The following is an 18489-nucleotide window of genomic DNA, read 5'->3' as shown; positions in this document are numbered from 1 at the left end:
TAGCTGGTTTTCTTAGAAAGCACACAACCCAATGATTTCAACCTAGTGACTGCTGGCTGCCTGGTTCAATGGCCAAGTCCATTCAGACCTCTTATCTCCAGCTTTAGCAGGGACCAGTTCCCAAAGAGCATTTCTAGAAAAACAGGTTTGGGTCAGTGATGAGGGCATCAGAAATTCACTGGAGTCCTTCAAGTGTTTTTGCTGCTCTCTTTAGCTTTGGAATAAAGTCTTAACACAAAAGTCTTAACACAAGACATCTTTTGTCTTAAACACAAAATTTAACCCACGGTTTCGGCATGCTGTTGCAAAAGACTCCATAGGATCCTTCATCAATGTCCATGCATTCAGGCCTGTCCAAACAAGCATGAAGCCTGGCTCAGGAACACCTGAAATTCACTGGGATCTTGAGATGATAAGCAATTTAAAATAATACAAAAAATAAATTCTACTGATAATACATAGTTTTTTGGGTATATGTTTATATATATGTGTGCATGTATATAATTATACATGTGTGCACGGAAAAACTCTTAGGATCACTCCATGAGGGCAAACCACTATAGGTCCTTTAAAATGGAGCCAAACATCTTACATGCCAAACATAGGAAATAAGGGCACTAACTAGTTGTTCCTCTTGTTCACCAAGCAACTTAAATCTTAATAGGACACTCAAGAACACATTCAAACACAATATTTCAAATAGCAGTGAAAACAAACAGCATATATCATAATTTATGGTCATGAACATGCAACTCCTTCACTTATATCATCAATTAAAAACTCCTTTAGAATTAAAGAAAACAAACGCAAGTATCAGATCACAGACAGATAATCAGAGAAGCATGGACAAATGTTATTGTGTAAATATTCTAGTAGCTGCGCAGAATGACATTCATGAATATTTAACTCAGAAAAGGTACAGATGCATAATTTTTCTTTGAAACCTCATTTGCTATATTTCTGTAACAGTTACAAAAATATCCCTGTGAATTGACTGTCACTGTCATATTACTGAAAACTAAAGGATAAGTGCTCCTCTGAGACATGCACGTGGTCTCTCCCTCCGCTGTGTACTTGGAGCGCTCACTATTTCTGTCAGCAAAGCTCCCACCTTCCCTCAAAGATTCCTCCTCCCATCTGGGAAATGTGTGCAAGAAATGGAGGAGGCTGCTAGACGGCATATATTATCCTTCTCCTTTTGTCTTTAATGCTAAATCAGGAAAGATGATGTAGGGAGAGGTTCTAACAGAGCCGCTTGCTAAAGACCCTGAGCTGCTCTGTTCAGTAGCGATGTGGGTCTACAACATCCTCAGGGTTTGTGACGCAAAGATACAGCCAAAGGGAGACCTAAGCCAAGAGGTGAGTCCCCAGGTCCCCAAATTCTGAGCACCTTCCAGAAGTGACTCAGTGCTCCAGCCTCAGTGCTCGGCAGCTTATGAACAGAAGGGAGAGCAAACAGCACAACTGCAGCTTTTATATTGAGTGCTAAATTTGTAAACATTTTTTCAGATGAAGCTGCAATTATTATTATAGCACTATCGTCCAGAAATGCAACAGGAGTTCGAAGTAACCATCTGCCAATGGCTAACGGCTCAGCCAAATATAAAGGAAAGAACATGCTTACAAAATAGTGGAAAAACTTATCGGATATTTATATATTTATGCCTGAAACATGTATTTAGTTAGATAATTATATGGATTACCCTGATAATAATGGAGATGAAGGAAGAGGAAATTACTGCTTGTGTTATGGTTTGGTATTAAGTGTGAGCCAGAAGAATAAGTTGAAAATAGAGCTTTTTTCCTGCTAGCATAACTTTGTATTCCCTTGGTTCATGTCGTTTCATAGCCCTTATTTTAGAAAAGGAAGTCTACTTAGATGAAGTTTTATAGGTGGGCTGCGAGTTACCTGAAGCATAACATATGCTCTTTGCTCTTTCCTCTGTCCCAGTACCATTTTGTTAACAGAAGCTAATGAAATCAGAAAAAGAAAATGGAGAGGTGGGCTATTTCCCATGTAAGAGAAATATACTGCACTTCCAAACCTTCAGAAAGGATGTGATCTTCACAGGGAGTTTTCCGCACATCTTGTGTACAGTTTACAGCTGGGCTCTGCAAAATGGGATGCTGCTGAGTCTTTGATTTAATGAAAACTTAGGAAGGCAATCCAATTCACTGCAGGGACCGCTTTGTTCTTTCATTATGATTCTTTTTTAATGAGAAAGACGATCGCAAGGATAAACTCTATTCCTCTGAATTTTTACACTAATTACATACAAAGCACCATTCTGGCAGAGCGGGACTTATCTCCTTCAGGCAATACAGTTATCATCTTGTAACCACACTTCAAATCTCCCGTATGAACGCTGGAGCTACGTGTGCTGAATGTGGATCCTGCTACCCTGGCTAGCTGCTTGAATTGATGAATGTTTAAATATTCAATAAATCACAGGCAAATACTGATACTGCATGAAGTGGCACAGACAACCCTCGCATTCTGCTTACAGCTGTAGGATCAAGGGTACGCTATTTTATCAGAACCATTAACTTTCCTCATTGTGGTGGGAAGGGATGGTTGGATTTGTAAACAGCACTTCAGATGTTTATGTATTTAGAAGAAGAGTCAGGCGCATATACTAACACTACAAAGGACAGTTATCCCTTAATTCTACAGAAAATCAACTGTTTGTGATTCAGCTCACACCCTTAAGAGACAATTTATTATTTGACATACTGTAAGGCAATCTTGGCTAGATAGGGAGATGCTCTACCCTCAAATAAAATTACTGAGAACCACATTCATGCCCGTGCAATGTTCTGATACTGTGGGCCAATGTTCAAAGCTCGGCACGTGCTCACTGCCATGGTATCTGAGCACTTCCAGGACTGTACCGTGCAACGCCTGGCTTTCTACATGCTCAAAAGCCTTGATTCCTTTACCTGCAACATCTGTACCCCTATCTGAATCTGTGGTATAAATACAAATACATGTAACCGCACCTCCTGAGATGGGGATGCAAATCAATCAGCAAGATGCATAAGTGTTCAAACTGCACTTCTTCAGATCTATCTTGAGCCTGCCCATTCATGCCTCTAGTGACAAGGTTTATCTTCTCAAACAGGTACTTACAGACTCATGCTTAGAGTAGCACCATGTCTGAGAGGCTGGCATGGCTCCTGGAAAAGCGTGCAAGGAGGGAGCTTCACAGGCTCAGCAACAAAATCTAAATCCTGATCCAAACACAAACACAAATAAGTTACAGATTTGCCCCAAGTCTCAGATTTAGGTGCTGGAATCACCAAGAAAAGCCACGCTGTGATCACACTGTGTAAAAAGCCACTCTGTGATCTTTTTTGTTGTTGTTGTTTCTGCTAAATTCCACTAGCTACCTGTGATGCTGCAGCTGTGAGCTGAATAACTCCATCGCCTCCCATTTTATTGCATCTGTGCTTTCTGTTTATGGACTTACTGGCATGGAATGGCCACATCTGGCTAAATGTTGCTAAACTTTATGTACATTTACCTCCAGGGTAAAACTGCCTTATTCTCAAGTAGTATATTCAGTATAGGCATTGCCTCACAGCAATGATACAGCATCGTGATGCAAACATAGTCCATCACCCAGGACTTTGGCCAGCCTAAAGCTTGGTATCCCTTTTATGCTCACTGCACTTAATGCCTGTAAGGTTTGCTCTCATAAAATATGCACCAGTCTTTGAACCATGGTGCAAATCTGAATGCTGTTTCTAGAAGACACTGGTTGAGGGCATAAACATGGCAGCCAGAAACATGACCGAGCCTGAACTTCCCAAACAGAGAGTGACCTGAGCATCTGTGCTTCAAACTGCCTGATTTGAATCACCCATGGAATTTGTTACAAGGAGAGGTACCCCTAGTTCACATGCAACCTTAGTAGAAATTCATTTCTCTATGTGGACAAGATCTCCCATCTCCTCATTTAGATTAAGAGGATGGTAAGAGATCTCCCCTTTTTTTTTCTGTCCTCTTGCCTGCATCAGCAGGAACAGGAAAAATGAGGCACTCTTGTCATAGAATCATAGAATCTTTCGGGTTGGAAAAGACCTTTAAGATCATCTGTCCTTTCACTCAATGCCCTCTTGCAGCTTCTTTTGTCTTTGATGGCACAAAGGATACTTTTTGAGCAGCAAAGCTATTTTGAAAGCAACCTAGTAAAACAAGAGGCATCTCTGGACTGAATGAGCTTTATCAGGGATCATGAGATACTACTACAAAGAATGCTACAGCATGGATGCTTGATTAGGCCTGGCCTTTATTGCTTTGGGGTCATGATGAGTGTATTAGTGTTTGCATCATTAAACCATGACACACAGTGTTCATGCTTAACTGAAGCCACCTGCACCCTACAGGAACAGTACTTTATAATTTGCAATTTGTATGTGCTGTGGGATGTACATGATTTATTCCAATGATATGAGGCAAGAGGATAAGACGGTGCTGCTTTGGCCAGGATTAACAGAAGGACGCATATTTTGTAACATGGGACACGTGCTGTGGGTTCGGACAGCAGGTGCCTGACCTAACAAGAGCACAGAACTGAAAAATAAAAACACTAGAAAGAAAGGGCTGAGGTTTCTTTTGTGCCTTTACCTGCCAACACATTTCCACTGCGTTGGGGCCCGGATTCCTCTCTGTAAGTGTTTATTTGTACCTTGTTAAACAGCTGGCAAAGCAAAATGCACCTGATGAAAATGAAAATTGACTAAGCCCTGAGATGCCATGAGATGCCTGCTCCCTTGTGTGGGTGGAAAGGAGCAGCAGGGCTAAAGTAGAAAGCATCTGTCTGCTGGCTAGTGTAACAGGGACAGCTGACAATGAAAAACCCCGAGGATTAAAAAAAACACCCAACCTCTCCAGTAGGAATAGTAAAACAGAACAAAGCAAAAGACAGAAAGGTCAAGTCTATTGGTTTTAACCCTGCCTTCATATCAGCAACGGGGTCTATTGGTTTTTACCCTGTCTTCCTACCAGCTATGTGGAATAAATCACACTCTGTTGAAATTGCATCTGTTTCTGTATGATGGCTGAAGAATGTGAGAACACTTCATTGGACTGGGAAGGGAAATTCTGTGGTTTTGGGAAATTATCATAAATAGGATCCCAAGGTCCTGTATGGAAACTATACATGCAGGAAAAGTAAAATACCTCACTGAATTGTAGCTACCTATGGAGTCAAATAACTACGGTCCGTGCAGTAGAGAGAGCAGCAGCATTCAGCATTTTACAGCAGGAAATTTTTAAAACTCATTTGAAAATAGAGGGAAAATTCAAACACAAACACAATGATTATGCAAATGGGACTGCACAGGAATCTGGCTCCAGTCGTACTGGTTTTTGCTATCTAGCTTGCTGTGGTGTTTATGATGTGATAGGTGAATCCTGAACACGTAATACATCATAATTCTTGCTCCTGTGAGCATGCTATCCAAAATAGAAAATTGCATGTTACAAAAAAGATCCCTGCAATTAGAAGTGCCTGGAAATAGCCAGCATTTTAGTTTCAATTCTCCTGAAGTACAGAATTCCCTCTGAATATGAAAAGGGCTCTTCAAAGTCCAGACAAAAGGACTGTTTGGCTGACCATTTTCATAATAAACATATCCCACACAGTTTGGCATCCCTAATTAGAAGCCCAGAGTAATTAGGAGAAAGTGCAGTGCAGACTGCAAAGCGCAACGCAGCAGGGAGACTCTGCAGTGCTGCTATGAGAATATCAAAGACCTGAAGGCCATTATTTTTCACTGGTCCCAAGCCATGCTCTCTGCCATGTTTCATTTTTACAACCCAGGGTCAGCCTGGCCCCTTGCAGCGGGAGGGCCAGAAGGAGCTGGTGAAGCTTGATGTGCCTCCCCCCGTGCTTCAAGGGGAACGCTGCTGCTCTTTGCAACGTCTGCCACGTGTCTGCAGGTCAGCGTGTAGGCTGGGGACCGAGGACCACTTCTGTCACAGGCAAGGAGGACCATAAAGCTGCTTGGCCGCAGCTTGTGCAGGTTTTGTTCAACACTGGAGGGATAACCAAGCTCTTTGTTCTACAGCAGAGGCATGAGCATGCTTAGGAAACTGAACAATGATGAAATGCATCTTTTCTAGTCAAAATCACTCCCTGTCATCCTCAGTGAACAGAAAGTCCCATATTTCTGAAGGTTTGTCGTTGAAAATGCTGACAGGATCAATGCCTTTCCAGAAGACATTTCATCTCAATCGTACAACACATATTGCCCAAAGTACACTATATCTAATATAGTTTGATCAGCTTAAATCATGTACTCTCTCTGTTTCCCAGACATGTTCTTATGGGCAGTTGACAAAAAACGGTGCTAACATTGAAGAAATTCTGGTACGTCTACCTAAGTTAAGTGCATAATACTAGCTTTGTGTTAATATAACATTGCTAATGGAATGAAATTGAGTAAAAAAGAGGCATTTACCCTTTTATCACTCATAAATTGCTGACAAGCACTGCAGTAAAACAACAACTCCTATGTAGTGCTCTATTTTCCTTCAAGTAGCCTGTTTCAATCAATTTTGGGGAAGTTGGAAGGATGTTGGGCAGGGTTCATGTATCTAAATGGAGATATGTATTTGAACAGCAGATAAATCAGGAGTTTACATATGACTGAGATACTAATGTCATAAACCAATCCTAGACAGAAATGCATAAAAAATGATATTCCAGTAACAGGACTGCAATCCTTAACAGTCTCACAGGACTCTCTAGCTGACTCAGGGGCACAGATCACATCTGATTATATGTCAGCCTAAGACATTACAGATACACTAGGGAAAACCATATTTCCATTGACATATGCTATAACCTCATCACTTAGCCTAGAAGCAGAATTCCTCCAGACATACAGAGATTCATAAAACCTTTTCTGAACTAGCAAATTATTGCCAGCCCTCAGTAATGGCGGGCTGAAAATACTCAGTAACTTGTTGCACTAAAATTAAAGGAACAGCTTGCAATGTGGAGCGCTACTCGCACAGAATCTGGCCCTTAAGGCTTTATGGTTCCCTTCTGTTCAAAAGACATCTCTACTGCTCCCTCATTTCTCGTTTTCCAAAATAACAAAAAAATAGCAGTTTCATATTTTTTCTTTTTTTAATGATGTCTAGTAGATGTGTTGTTTTCATTTGTAGCATATGTGAGGTGGCTTTTAGAAGTAATTTATTTTTGGTGGCAAGCTGCTGATGCTTGCACTCATGTTGACTGTTAGTAATTAACACCTTCTGGTCCACTATGGACAATTTCCCACTTACTGCTTTTTAAGGTGTTAAAACTAATCTCCACCAGCTCTACGTCCCATAGCTCCATTTCACTGATAGGAGGCTTTTCTTTCTGATAGCCAAGGCTTCTCTTTTCCTCAATTAATAATAACACATAACCCAAAGGAGTATCTGGAAGTGTCCTGACAAGATTTTGTTAAGCAGAATCCTCTGCTGATGAAAGGACTGAGCTCAGATAATATGTGTTAAAATCTTCTTCTCAACTCAGAGGTGTTACCATGGACAAATACAGGGTTTGGCTGTGAAAACAACAGGCATGAGAGGAAGTTACGTGAAGAGAAAGAACTGAGGATGTCCTTATTACCTATTAAATTTTTGGAATATCATCCAGATAGAACATAATGACATTCATTGCCTTACAATGCTGCATTAGTGACATTAATTTTATAGCATTGTTCTCATACAAAGAAAACTCCTAGAGAATTATATTCGAATCTCAGCACTGGTGCATTAATGAGCATTGGACTGGAAGCTCTAGTGGGTACGTATTTGCAGGTAAGTGGCTACTGGCATCTATGCGTGCCTGAGTGCGTGCATTCCTGACTGTGAAGAACCTCTGCACTCACCTCTTCAGGGAAATAATACGTTCAACTTAAATTTACATATACTCCAAAAAATTAAAATTAGCATTGAAATATCCAAGAGAGAGTTTTCTAGAGACCAGATTCAGCATTTAACAGAAACTTTAGAGTTCAACTGATAGAAAAGGTGATTGGATTTTGCATCAGAAAAATCTCAGTTTGGCCAAATTCTTTCCCTTTTCATGATCTCTACCTGAGTCATATCCACATATTAAGTAAGGCTCATATGAAAATCTCACAAGAACAGATGTCCTTTAACACTTCAGTTACTGCTTATTTCTGGTCAGGAGAACAAAATTTTAATAATGATGAAAAGCCTTAACCATACGGACTTCACTGCTTAAAACTGTTGAGTCCACTTTTATTGCCTTCAAACTGGTTCCCCATCTAGAGCTACAGGACAAGCTTCTCTTTCTTTTCTTCTTCTTTTTTTTTTTCTTCCCCCAACATGGGAATGAAGCTTAAAAGTATTCAGAGATTCTGGCGCTTGCAGGACTTGTGCATCTGCTACACTGCCTGACGACATCTGGATTCATTGCAAGGTAGGCGTCCTAATCTTTGCACCCACGTAAAGGACTGTGATAAAATTATTTTGGAAAAAAACCATCTTGATCCACGACATAAAAATGTAGTGGAAGCTGCTGGTGCCCATGCACTACCTTTAGCTGCTGGAAGCTGGGCATTCACTGCAGAAGGCTTTAGTCAGAAGAGCTCAGGAATCAGGAATCAGGAGTTTTAACCATCTGCTAATGATGATTTTCAAATTCTACTTATTCAGTGTTAGTCAGAGAGTTTATATGGGGCAAGAAGATGAACAGCAAGGAAAGGCTGTCAAAAGGGATCCACAGTAAATCAAAATTTGGAAGAAGTCTCTAAAGAAAGAGGAGTTCCTTATATCTCAGGAAATTATAGTTTTCAGTCCTACAGTGAATTAAGGGTTTTTTTCACCACCCCAAGTGACACCACCTTAGCCAGTACATTTCTGCAAAACCCCAGAGATTAGGAAAGCAAGCAAAGAAAAAGACAAAGAGATGCAGTTATTTTTGACTACCAGCCAACTTATGATGGTTTGATTTCTGAAGGAGAAAGAGGATAATTTAAAGAATCTTAACTCTTGCACACAGAGTAGGAGAACCACACTTGAAAAAAAAAGCCTTCTGATGTTTCCAGCACTCAGAACAGAATCATCCCATTTAAAATTAATATCATTATTATGTGATTTCCATCTGTGAACGAAGCCAAACGATTAGAGATGCTAGAAAAACTGCCTTAGTGGAACAAACACAGATAACAAATTTGAATAAATACACAAGCAAAAAGACAATGTCAGGCTCAATCACTTGGCAATATTAAATGTTGAGTAAATGAGTTGGCTGTGTAATGCTACACCATCCAGCAAGAATGTTATGCTGAGTGCGTGGATCACCACTTTCATTGCTTCTGTAGCCAGTTTTGTTCTGGATTTTTTTGGACCAAACCATCTTTCAGTTTTTTGACAGATCCTTTTCCAGACTATTCCACTGGTACCCTTTACGTTGTGCTCTGGTTGTTCATACAGCCCATATTCAACCGCAGGCCTGTTCAAACATCTTCCCTGACTCTCCTCACCTTTCCAGAAAATATTTTTCGCATATCCCTGACGCTTTCCCCATTTGCTTCCCAAATCTATCTTACTGGCACAACAGATAGCTCTGACAAACTCTCTTTAGTCTACCACTACATTTTTAAACAGAGTCAGAAAATTATTCATAAAGTACAGTTTTAACATGTATTTTTACATGTGTAAAACAGAATGCTTGATAGCATTTTTGAAATGTTGATATATATAAACTTTATTCTAAATAAACCTCTGTAATGCACAGCAGTATGCTGGCCCATATATCCTCTCAAAAGCTAGCATGTTCAAATGAGTCAAGTCATAGGGACTTGGCTTCCACAGTGTCTAAATCAGTACCAAGAAGGACAGAACTTGTGAACATCTAGGCAATCCTACACTCAGAAGAATTGTTTTTAAAGACAGTTCTCCAGAAAGATGCTACTAATACAAGTTTTAAACCTTTTGCAGAGCAAAGCATGTGGTGATGTTTTCCCCTACACAAACTGAAATACCAAGACAGAGAAACACTGCCTGAGCAATCTCTCCTTATATAAGACCTGACATTCCCTCCGCAGATTGGCCCTCATTGCCTCTGAAATATGTCAATGGAGACCAAGGTTTATAAAACTTAAGTTGTAACACATTTAAGCGCTTTGTGCTGGAGTACAGTGGTATATTTTTGACTGTTCAGTTTTTGCATGGAAATTAACTCCTTTTTGTTTTGGAATGCTTTATAGTATTGCATCACAAGACTGTACTATGAGTGAAGAACTTAAGCTTCAGGGTTGTTCCCAAATCATCAAAAGATGTAACATCAAAGAACGATCCAAATATATTTGTTCCTGTAAGAAAACATGAACCTCTCAGTATGCTGATAAATCTACCACAGCCTAATACATTTTGCACTTCTTTTCCTCCAAAGAGCCCTTCCCTCCTTATGTCAGGAGAGCCGAGTCAGGAAAGCACATGATGGTTTTGCTCTTTTATTTTGCTTCTAATCTACGTGTTCTGTGAAGGTGAATAAATAAAATTATTACAAAAAAAAAGAGTGGGTGAGAAATGTACTTAAATGCATTCACCTCCCACACCTCATCTCGACATGAAATCTCAAGGAAGGGAGGGATGGGCAGGAAAGGCACAAACCCCCTGTATTATATATAGACTGTCAAACAGAGGATCATTTGATACACAGTACCGAAGTGTACTTGAATGTGTTTCTCACTTCAGAGGCCATATTGGCTACACAGGCCCTGTAGCAAAGCAGTAGTAGGGCCGTAGAGCTGCTCTGCCCACACAGCACCCCAGGGAGACAGCACCCCAAATTCCCTCCTTTCATCTCCTACTTCCCAATGGCTAAAAACTGGCTACTGTTTTTTTCTAACAATAGGTGAACTACTGAATTGCCATGATCAGCAAGCTAGCTGATCATGAACTAGCAAGCTCTTCTTTACTTGCATCTGAGCTCTCCTTAGCCTATATATGATGTAAAGCATATTAATATTTTCCAGAAAGGCAGTCAAATCCAGAACGAACCCTGAGCATGTGGTTGTGGTGCCAGAGAGGCTGGGGTAAGAGGAGCTTTCCCATAAGAACAGTTAGGAAGTCAGAAGTACTGATGTTTTTCTTTGGTTTTAGGTAGCACCACTATCCTCAACATCTAGTGATTCATTCTTTGCTAATGAAGATTTGTTGGGTTTTTTTCAGTTCATCCAATATGTATTACTAGGTAATGTAAACATGTAACAAATATTAATGGAATATGTGTGTAAATCATATTGCTTGTTGTGGTTCTACAAAAGCCTTTACCCTTGTTGTTCTCTGCAAAACAGTTTCAGAGAGGCACTTACCTTGTCTGACAGCTAGTGTTGTTGTGTAGACCAAGAATAGAAGGATATAATTGAGGAAGCTCTGAAAAACAGGTGTGTTGGCATGGAAATCTTCTGACAAATACTTGCTTGTGAGACCAATGCCACAGATAAGGAGGGAGAGTACCTGGCCAAGCGCCACAGACAGCAAGAGATCCCTAAAAGGAATGAGAAAAACACAGACATAAAACACTCGGCCTCCTTGCCAAGGAGGAAATACTCATCCTCCTCCAGGAATCACGTTCAACAGTGCTGACACGGGAAGACACACAATGCTTCAGTCAATGGGGGATTTGCTGGGTGCAGCCGACATAACATTTCCATTATTTCTGCTCTTCTCACGGGCTTAAACATCGCCCAAACACACTAGCTTTTATTCACGTATTAAACAACAGCAGATGGTACATCTCTACCATTTAATTTCACATTTCACGTTTCACAAAGGATAAATGATAGTTTAAATCAACCAAAATACAGCATTTCTTCCTTCGAGCATCTTTCTTAACAGAAAGACCCAGGAGTATCATTCAGACAGAGTGGGAATTCCAGCTCTTCCAGGATTTAGTAGCCACAGAGATAAAGCAGAGAAAGGATTTTACTGTGTTTCAGCATCAACATGAATTTACCATATAATTTCCTTCCTCTCCTTTCATTTCCATTTCATCGTATAAACTATTCTTTCTATCTACCATGCAAATATATCTATCTTTTCTTTCATTTTTGTCACCATTTACCTCCCTTTCTGTTTGGTGGGAGTGGAAAGTTCCACATTTTCCCTTCCTGCCTCCTTCTGGTTCTTAAAAATCTATTTTCTGGTTTGGCTTCTTGCTTTAATCTATTTTTCCTGACTTTGATCTCCAGTCTCCTCTGTATTCCTCTGTTACAATGTTCCCCATTCTCCCTCCCCACAGCTCTCTGATAGTTGCTCCTTTTGTGCATGTTCTCTATCTTCCTCTAGTTGTCTCCTCTTAAGAAACCACTATATCAGAAAGCTCACACTTTTACAGTGTATATTATTTTCATATCCTTTCTTCAGTCTTCTCAGTGATATCCTTTCCCCTTCCACCTATCTTTATCGCTTTTATTTTTCTTGCAGAATTTATTACCTAACTGCACAGTCCAATTCAGTCCAAACAATCCTTCTTCTCCAATTTTTGACACAGGATCTCCTATACCCACAGCACAGGAATATGTGTATTTTCAAATTACCCTTAAGAGGTTTCCAAGGTTCCCCATGTGTCAGTACTTTCATGCTGAGCAGGCCCGCCCCACTGCTGCACCTTCCCCTTGCAGAAGCATGAAACGCAAAAGTGTTGGCCTGGAAAAGGAGCAAGCACAACGACTGCAAGGGAGAGCAAAAGGACATCCAGGTTGAGGGAGGTGGTTCTGCCCCTCTACTCCACTCTTGTGAGACCCCACCTGGAGTACTGCACCCAGTACAACAAAGACATGGAGCTGTTGGAGCGAGTCCAGAGGAGGGCCACGAAGCTGGTCAGAGGGATGGAGCACCTCTCCTATAAGGACAGGCTGAGGGAGTTGGGATTGTTCAGCCTGGAGAAAAGAAGGCTCCAGGGAGACCTTATAGCAGCCTCCCAGTACCTGAAGGGGCCTACAGGAAAGATGGTGAGGGACTGTTTATCAGGGCCTGTAGTGACAGGACAAGGGGTAATGGGTTTAAGCTGAAGGAGGGTCGATTTAGATTAGATATTAAGAAGAAATTCTTTACTGTGAGGGTGGTGAGGCACTGGAACAGGTTGTGCTCAAGGCCAGGTTGGATGGGGCTTTGGGCAACGTGGTCTAGTGGAGGGTGTCCCTGCCCATGGCAGGGGGGTTGGAACTAGATGATCTTTAAGGTCCCTTCCAACCCAAACCATTCTATGATTCTATGATTCGGTGACATTTAGTCCAAGCCCAACTGGCTGCTGCTGTCACTGTCACCAGCCCACAGAAAAGAGGGGCTATAGGTCCCTGGGGGAACCCACGGAGGAGAGGGGACAGCGGGAGAGAAGCACGCTCTGCAATCTCTCATTAGAGCCTTGTACGAGGAAAGGGTATTAGGCAATCCTAGGAGAGTAGAGTAAGGAGGGCACTCTGCTCAGCTGTAATAACATTTCATGTGTGTTCTCCTCTGCCAGATGGTTTAAAAAAATGGCTTCAAGGCTGCTTTGCTTTCCCCAACAGATTTCTCTGACCTCGGCTGTGCATATTTGGCAGCGATGAGCATTTGTGCTCCTGCAACAACTTTCCTGGTAAACTCAAGTGTCAGATTTGTTTCCCTTTTTCTCACAAACAGGCCTCCCACTAATGTGTCTCGATGTCAGTCATGGTGTGATTCAACCAAACAGACACTGAAAGCACAGGAGGCTGGGTAGTTATATTCAGCGAACATACCTTGCTGACAAACAGCCTGACACAGATAGTAAGAGAACAAACTTTATTGTGCTAAACCCCGTGTTTTGACGGGAGACTGCTGGATAAGTAAGACTCCACAACTGCTGCCTTCGCTTTCACATTACTCACTCTATTGTGAAACATAACCACAGGAAACAAACATACTCCATGGAGGTGACATCTGAGACTACGATGCAAATGCTGCCAAAACTATGGATCCTCAGTTCCTGCCATTACCTGCTATGCAGTTGACATGGAATAGGAAATTTGAATAGTGACTGCAATTTAAATCCACATATTATTTTTGTAAACTTGATTACAGTTCTTCATTTAGTTCGACAATGTTTCCTATATCCTTCTCCAACAATGAAGTTTCACGCAGGGCTGTCCTCTTGCCTACTGCTGGTTTTGTAGTTTTATTTTATTAGTAAATTAAATGTGTGCAAATCTGTATCTCTAAATGTGTTGCCTGTTTTCCGGGGGTTGCAGGTGGTTATTAGCTGTTCTCTGTATCTCACTATGCCCATGAGTGAATGTTGTATTACATCCATTGTGGGACTGCATCTGTTCTGGAAGGAAGCATCCTGGACCCTGCTTAGATTTACAAAAAGCTAAATATATACTCTCTCATTAAAGGATTTTCCCAATAATATATTCCTTGCTTATATGGCAGTTAGCTATTGGATATAACTAATCATTACATTTTTTCAGACTGGTGGGAAGTTTGATGAGGTCCTATAAAATGTATAACTTTTTTATCTCATTTTTCTATATTCAGGTGTGTCAACAGGCCTAACCAGGCAGTACTGACCTCTGCATTAAAAACCCAACCGACAAAAAATGAAAAATACCAGGTAATTTTTCAAGGCTGTATATGATAACTCTAGCCCTCTCTGAAGTACATTTTGGTTCTGTCATTGCCATTTTGCTATTTATAAAACAGATGTATTTTTTTCATAGATGATTCTTTGGCAAGTCATTCAACCACATCTACAAGTGGCAGTTTTCCTAAAGAGTTCAAACAGCTGCCTACAGTCATATATATATATATATAGCCTGTCCTCAGCTTCTATATTTTACATTTCATAAACATACAACAAGAAGGTAATTCAAGGTAATTCAAATTTTATGGTGCTCTTCCTAAGAAGTCATTTTGAATAGCCTTCTCTGTCTTCTGTCAGTAACAAAATATGTCAAAAATTCCATTCACTATTATATTACTGAAGTCATCAATGAAGACAAAGGGTAATTAGGAGTTCAGCAAAAACAGACACGGACAAGAATCAAGACTATGAACCTGAATACCTCCAAGTCCATAGATAAAGGTTGGATGTGGATCAAGAGTATAATCTCTGTAGCTTGAAACAGCCTTTGAGTAAAAATCATCTTTTGGATAACAACAGAATGCAAAAAATGCAGAAAATTACTTTCTGGAAGACCAGTGCAAGTAGTCCTGTCAATGCCACGGGCTTTCAAAACACTGACTTCATAAATATATTGAATATGTACTGCTTGTCTCTGATTTTTGCACACATTTGGTATTTTTAATTATGTAAGAAAACTCATTCTCAAATCAAGCTGTTGTGTTCCTTCTCCAATCAGAATTTAGTTAAACATTTCATAGATGATATATGACATAGAAAGATACATTTCTTTTATTCTTATATTGTCAGTGCAAAGAGTAGTATAAATTAGATGTTTAAGCAGAACTAATTCAAATGTCCATTAACTGCTCCGACTTCAAGCAAATATGATCCATTAAATACAGTATAGTTATTCCTAAGACTGTTCATGCCCACGTTAACTCTCCTGCTATACCAAAAAGATATGTCCACTACAGACAGGAACAACAAATAGCGGCACAGAAGATTTGGTATAATCCCTCACTGGTGTAGATTGAAACTGACACTAACTACCACCATGGAAAACAGGTGAAATGAATAAATAAGAGAAACCAAAACACAAGATCAATAAAATGCTGATTTTTGTCTTGGATGAATGGAAGAGACCAACTCATCTCTCTCCAAGCAGAAAAGTAGAAAGAAATCTTAAATTATTTTGTAATTAGTGACAATGTTGGCAGCAACAAAGAATACAATGTTTGGAAAACCCTAATAACTGACATAAGATGCCTGAATTGTAGAGAAAATGCCTGATAGTATCATCTGTATTTCATTTTTCCTGCCAACAATGATGTAATAATACAAGACTCTTAGCTCCTGAGCCTTTAATACCTGGATAAGAATAACAACATACTCATTCTTTTTTTAAGAAGAAGCAAGCAAACATTGAAAAGAGGATTTCAATGGCAGTGGAAAACCTACTACTTCCTTTAGACAGAGCAAAAAGCAACTAACTCACTGCTGTCATCTCTGGCACTCCTTAGTATCTTTCCTAAATATCATAATACCGTTGAAATACACAACATGGCTCCTATCTGCAACACTTTCCCTGTTGGTTTTCATATCCTCCACCACTCAAAGACTGGTACAAAGGATGATTTCTTCCCTAAGCCTTTGGTTTATCACGCTGGATTCAGCAGTACAATCATTCACTGAGGAAGCAACATTCATACGTATCTTGAAGAAAAGTTGTACGGTTTGAGGGCCCCTTCGAAGAGAACACCAAAAAGTCTCACTACAAAAAGCTTTAGAAAAGTGAGGCTTTCTGCTTTTCAGGGTCCAATTTCTCATTAGTTGAGTGTTATTCTATTTCTCTACTTGTATTCTAATTTAAATCAAAATAAAGAAATTCTTCAAAAATCCCATTTTCCCTCACTAGGATCAACAGTATCTTCTCAAGCCAAGTTAAAAGTGGGGAAGACCTTCAGCTTGTCTCTAAACTTGGATCTCATGAATGCATGATAGTCGTTCACTAATACAGAGCAAATAGAAGACATTCTTACCCTGTAAACCACCAATTTAAGGCCTGCTCCTTCAACTTTTTTGTTTGAATTAAAATCCTGCATTTGAACCAATCAAATTGATTTCACCGTAGCCAAGCTGGCTAGTTAATCTGTCCAGCGCTTCCTGTTGAGTCAGATGGGTATTTTGACGTAAGAAGTAGGTCAGAATTACTCCTAAACCTCCAGGTGTCACACTCCCAGGCATCTATCACAGGTTTTTCATGATATCTTAACAGAGATTAAACAATACATTTTTATCGCCTCTTTGGAAGTGGAGCCAGAAAACAAAGCCTCATCTTTGTATGTAATTCTGTTTAAATGCCTGGGCTGGTAGCTGCTGTGCATCATTTTTACTTGTTCCTCCAGGAACAAGAATTTCTGTCACTTGAATTTCTCCTTTTTTATCAGCCATGATAATGCCATAAGCTTATGAAGGCAGATATTCTCATCTCAAAGAACTCTGAAGCTAGCGCTTGGTTCCTAGCACATACATACTGGCATGATATAAAGCACTAAACAGCTGTCCTCAGGTTCTCCTGTAATTATTTTTCACAAAGTTAAGACATTTAGCTTTGACTATTATCTCATTTCCATGTCCTCCCCAGGACACTAAAACACCATTCACAACATAAATCAATGCAGTGCAACATTCAGAAGTTGGGGGGGGGGGGGGGGGGGGGGGGGGGGGCGGGCACACAATCACAGCTGCTGTATGCTGGGCAAATCACTGACATGCAAAGGGTGGCCAAGTGATTTAAACATTCGGGCCGGTTTTATTCTGACACTAAAGCCTGTTTTAAAGCACTGTCCATGTCAGTTTTCTTTTAAATTACTTGCTTTCTCTCCTCTCTTTTGTACTTTATTTGGTCTCTTTCCACTGATAGGTCCCTACTGCATCAGTTAAAGAGTATCTCCGAGGGTAAAGAACAGAGGCTACCACCACTTTTAATCTCTAGCATGAGGCGTGTTAATCATTCAGCATGCCACAGGCTCCGGCAGACGAGAGATTAGCAGTCTGTTTCCTGAGCTGAGATTTCACTAGAGAAACACATCTGTAAAGGCTGCTCCATAGCACTGTTAGAGCAGGCCTGCAGGCAGGACCAAGCTTTCTCTGTGATGGTAATGACTGCTATACAGTTATCACTCCAAATGTTCCAAGCGTGTATTTAAAAAAAGAAAAAACAGATATACTTCATTTAGAGACTGATTACTGCTATGCCATAGCGAAGTTGATGATGTCTGTCACAGCACTGTGATTCTGCCAAGCTTCTTTACTTGAGTGAGTTTTAGTGTGTTTATATAAAAGCACAAGGAAAAAATAAAACAAGGTCTTAAAAACTTTACTTTGATTCAAAGGTAGCTGAAGTTATATGCCTATAAAAATCCAGTCAAACTTATTTAAATGCTTAAAGATGGATGTGGAATCTTAAACACCTGTCAGTAGAAACATTGACGTACATTACCATAGGAAAAACAAGAATGGTACACATGTCAAAACCTCAAACGCTAAACCCCTCCCGCGATGTGGCTGCTTCCACTGTGGCCAGGTTCCAAAGTTCCCACACCACCCCGCATTTGAATGGCTGCCTAATGAGTGCGTGGACTTCTATATTTTGCAGTTCTGGACATTACTTCTATATTTTGCAGTTCACACTTAATGCACGCATAGGCAGCTTGTAAAAGAATAAATTAACAAGATTTGGTAAAACTTTTTTTCAGGACAATCAATTGAGGTCTTATTGAAAGCTAAAGCTGCAGATTTTCTAATAGGTCTGGACCATATAAAGCCTCTGAAATCGATTCCATCTAGACAACAAGATTCT

General features: G+C 40.2%; 2 protein-coding genes across 2 annotated transcripts in view; both read right to left on the bottom strand.

Moving 5' to 3' along the window:
• NUS1 (NUS1 dehydrodolichyl diphosphate synthase subunit) overlaps positions 1-18489 on the bottom strand; it is a 255199-nt gene that overhangs the window by 17872 nt on the left and 218838 nt on the right. The gene's annotated exons all lie outside the window — the stretch shown is intronic.
• Positions 1-18489, bottom strand: part of SLC35F1 (solute carrier family 35 member F1) — a 259717-nt gene that overhangs the window by 99069 nt on the left and 142159 nt on the right. Inside the window, exon 2 of the mRNA XM_075747977.1 lies at positions 11353-11528. Coding sequence (XP_075604092.1) covers positions 11353-11528 — 176 coding nt within the window. The remainder of the gene's footprint in view (positions 1-11352; positions 11529-18489) is intronic.

The sequence above is a fragment of the Balearica regulorum genome, chromosome 3 (genome assembly GCF_011004875.1).
Source record: "Balearica regulorum gibbericeps isolate bBalReg1 chromosome 3, bBalReg1.pri, whole genome shotgun sequence".
Classification (NCBI taxonomy): Eukaryota; Metazoa; Chordata; class Aves; order Gruiformes; family Gruidae; genus Balearica; species Balearica regulorum.
This window is presented reverse-complemented; position numbering and strand designations above follow the sequence as displayed.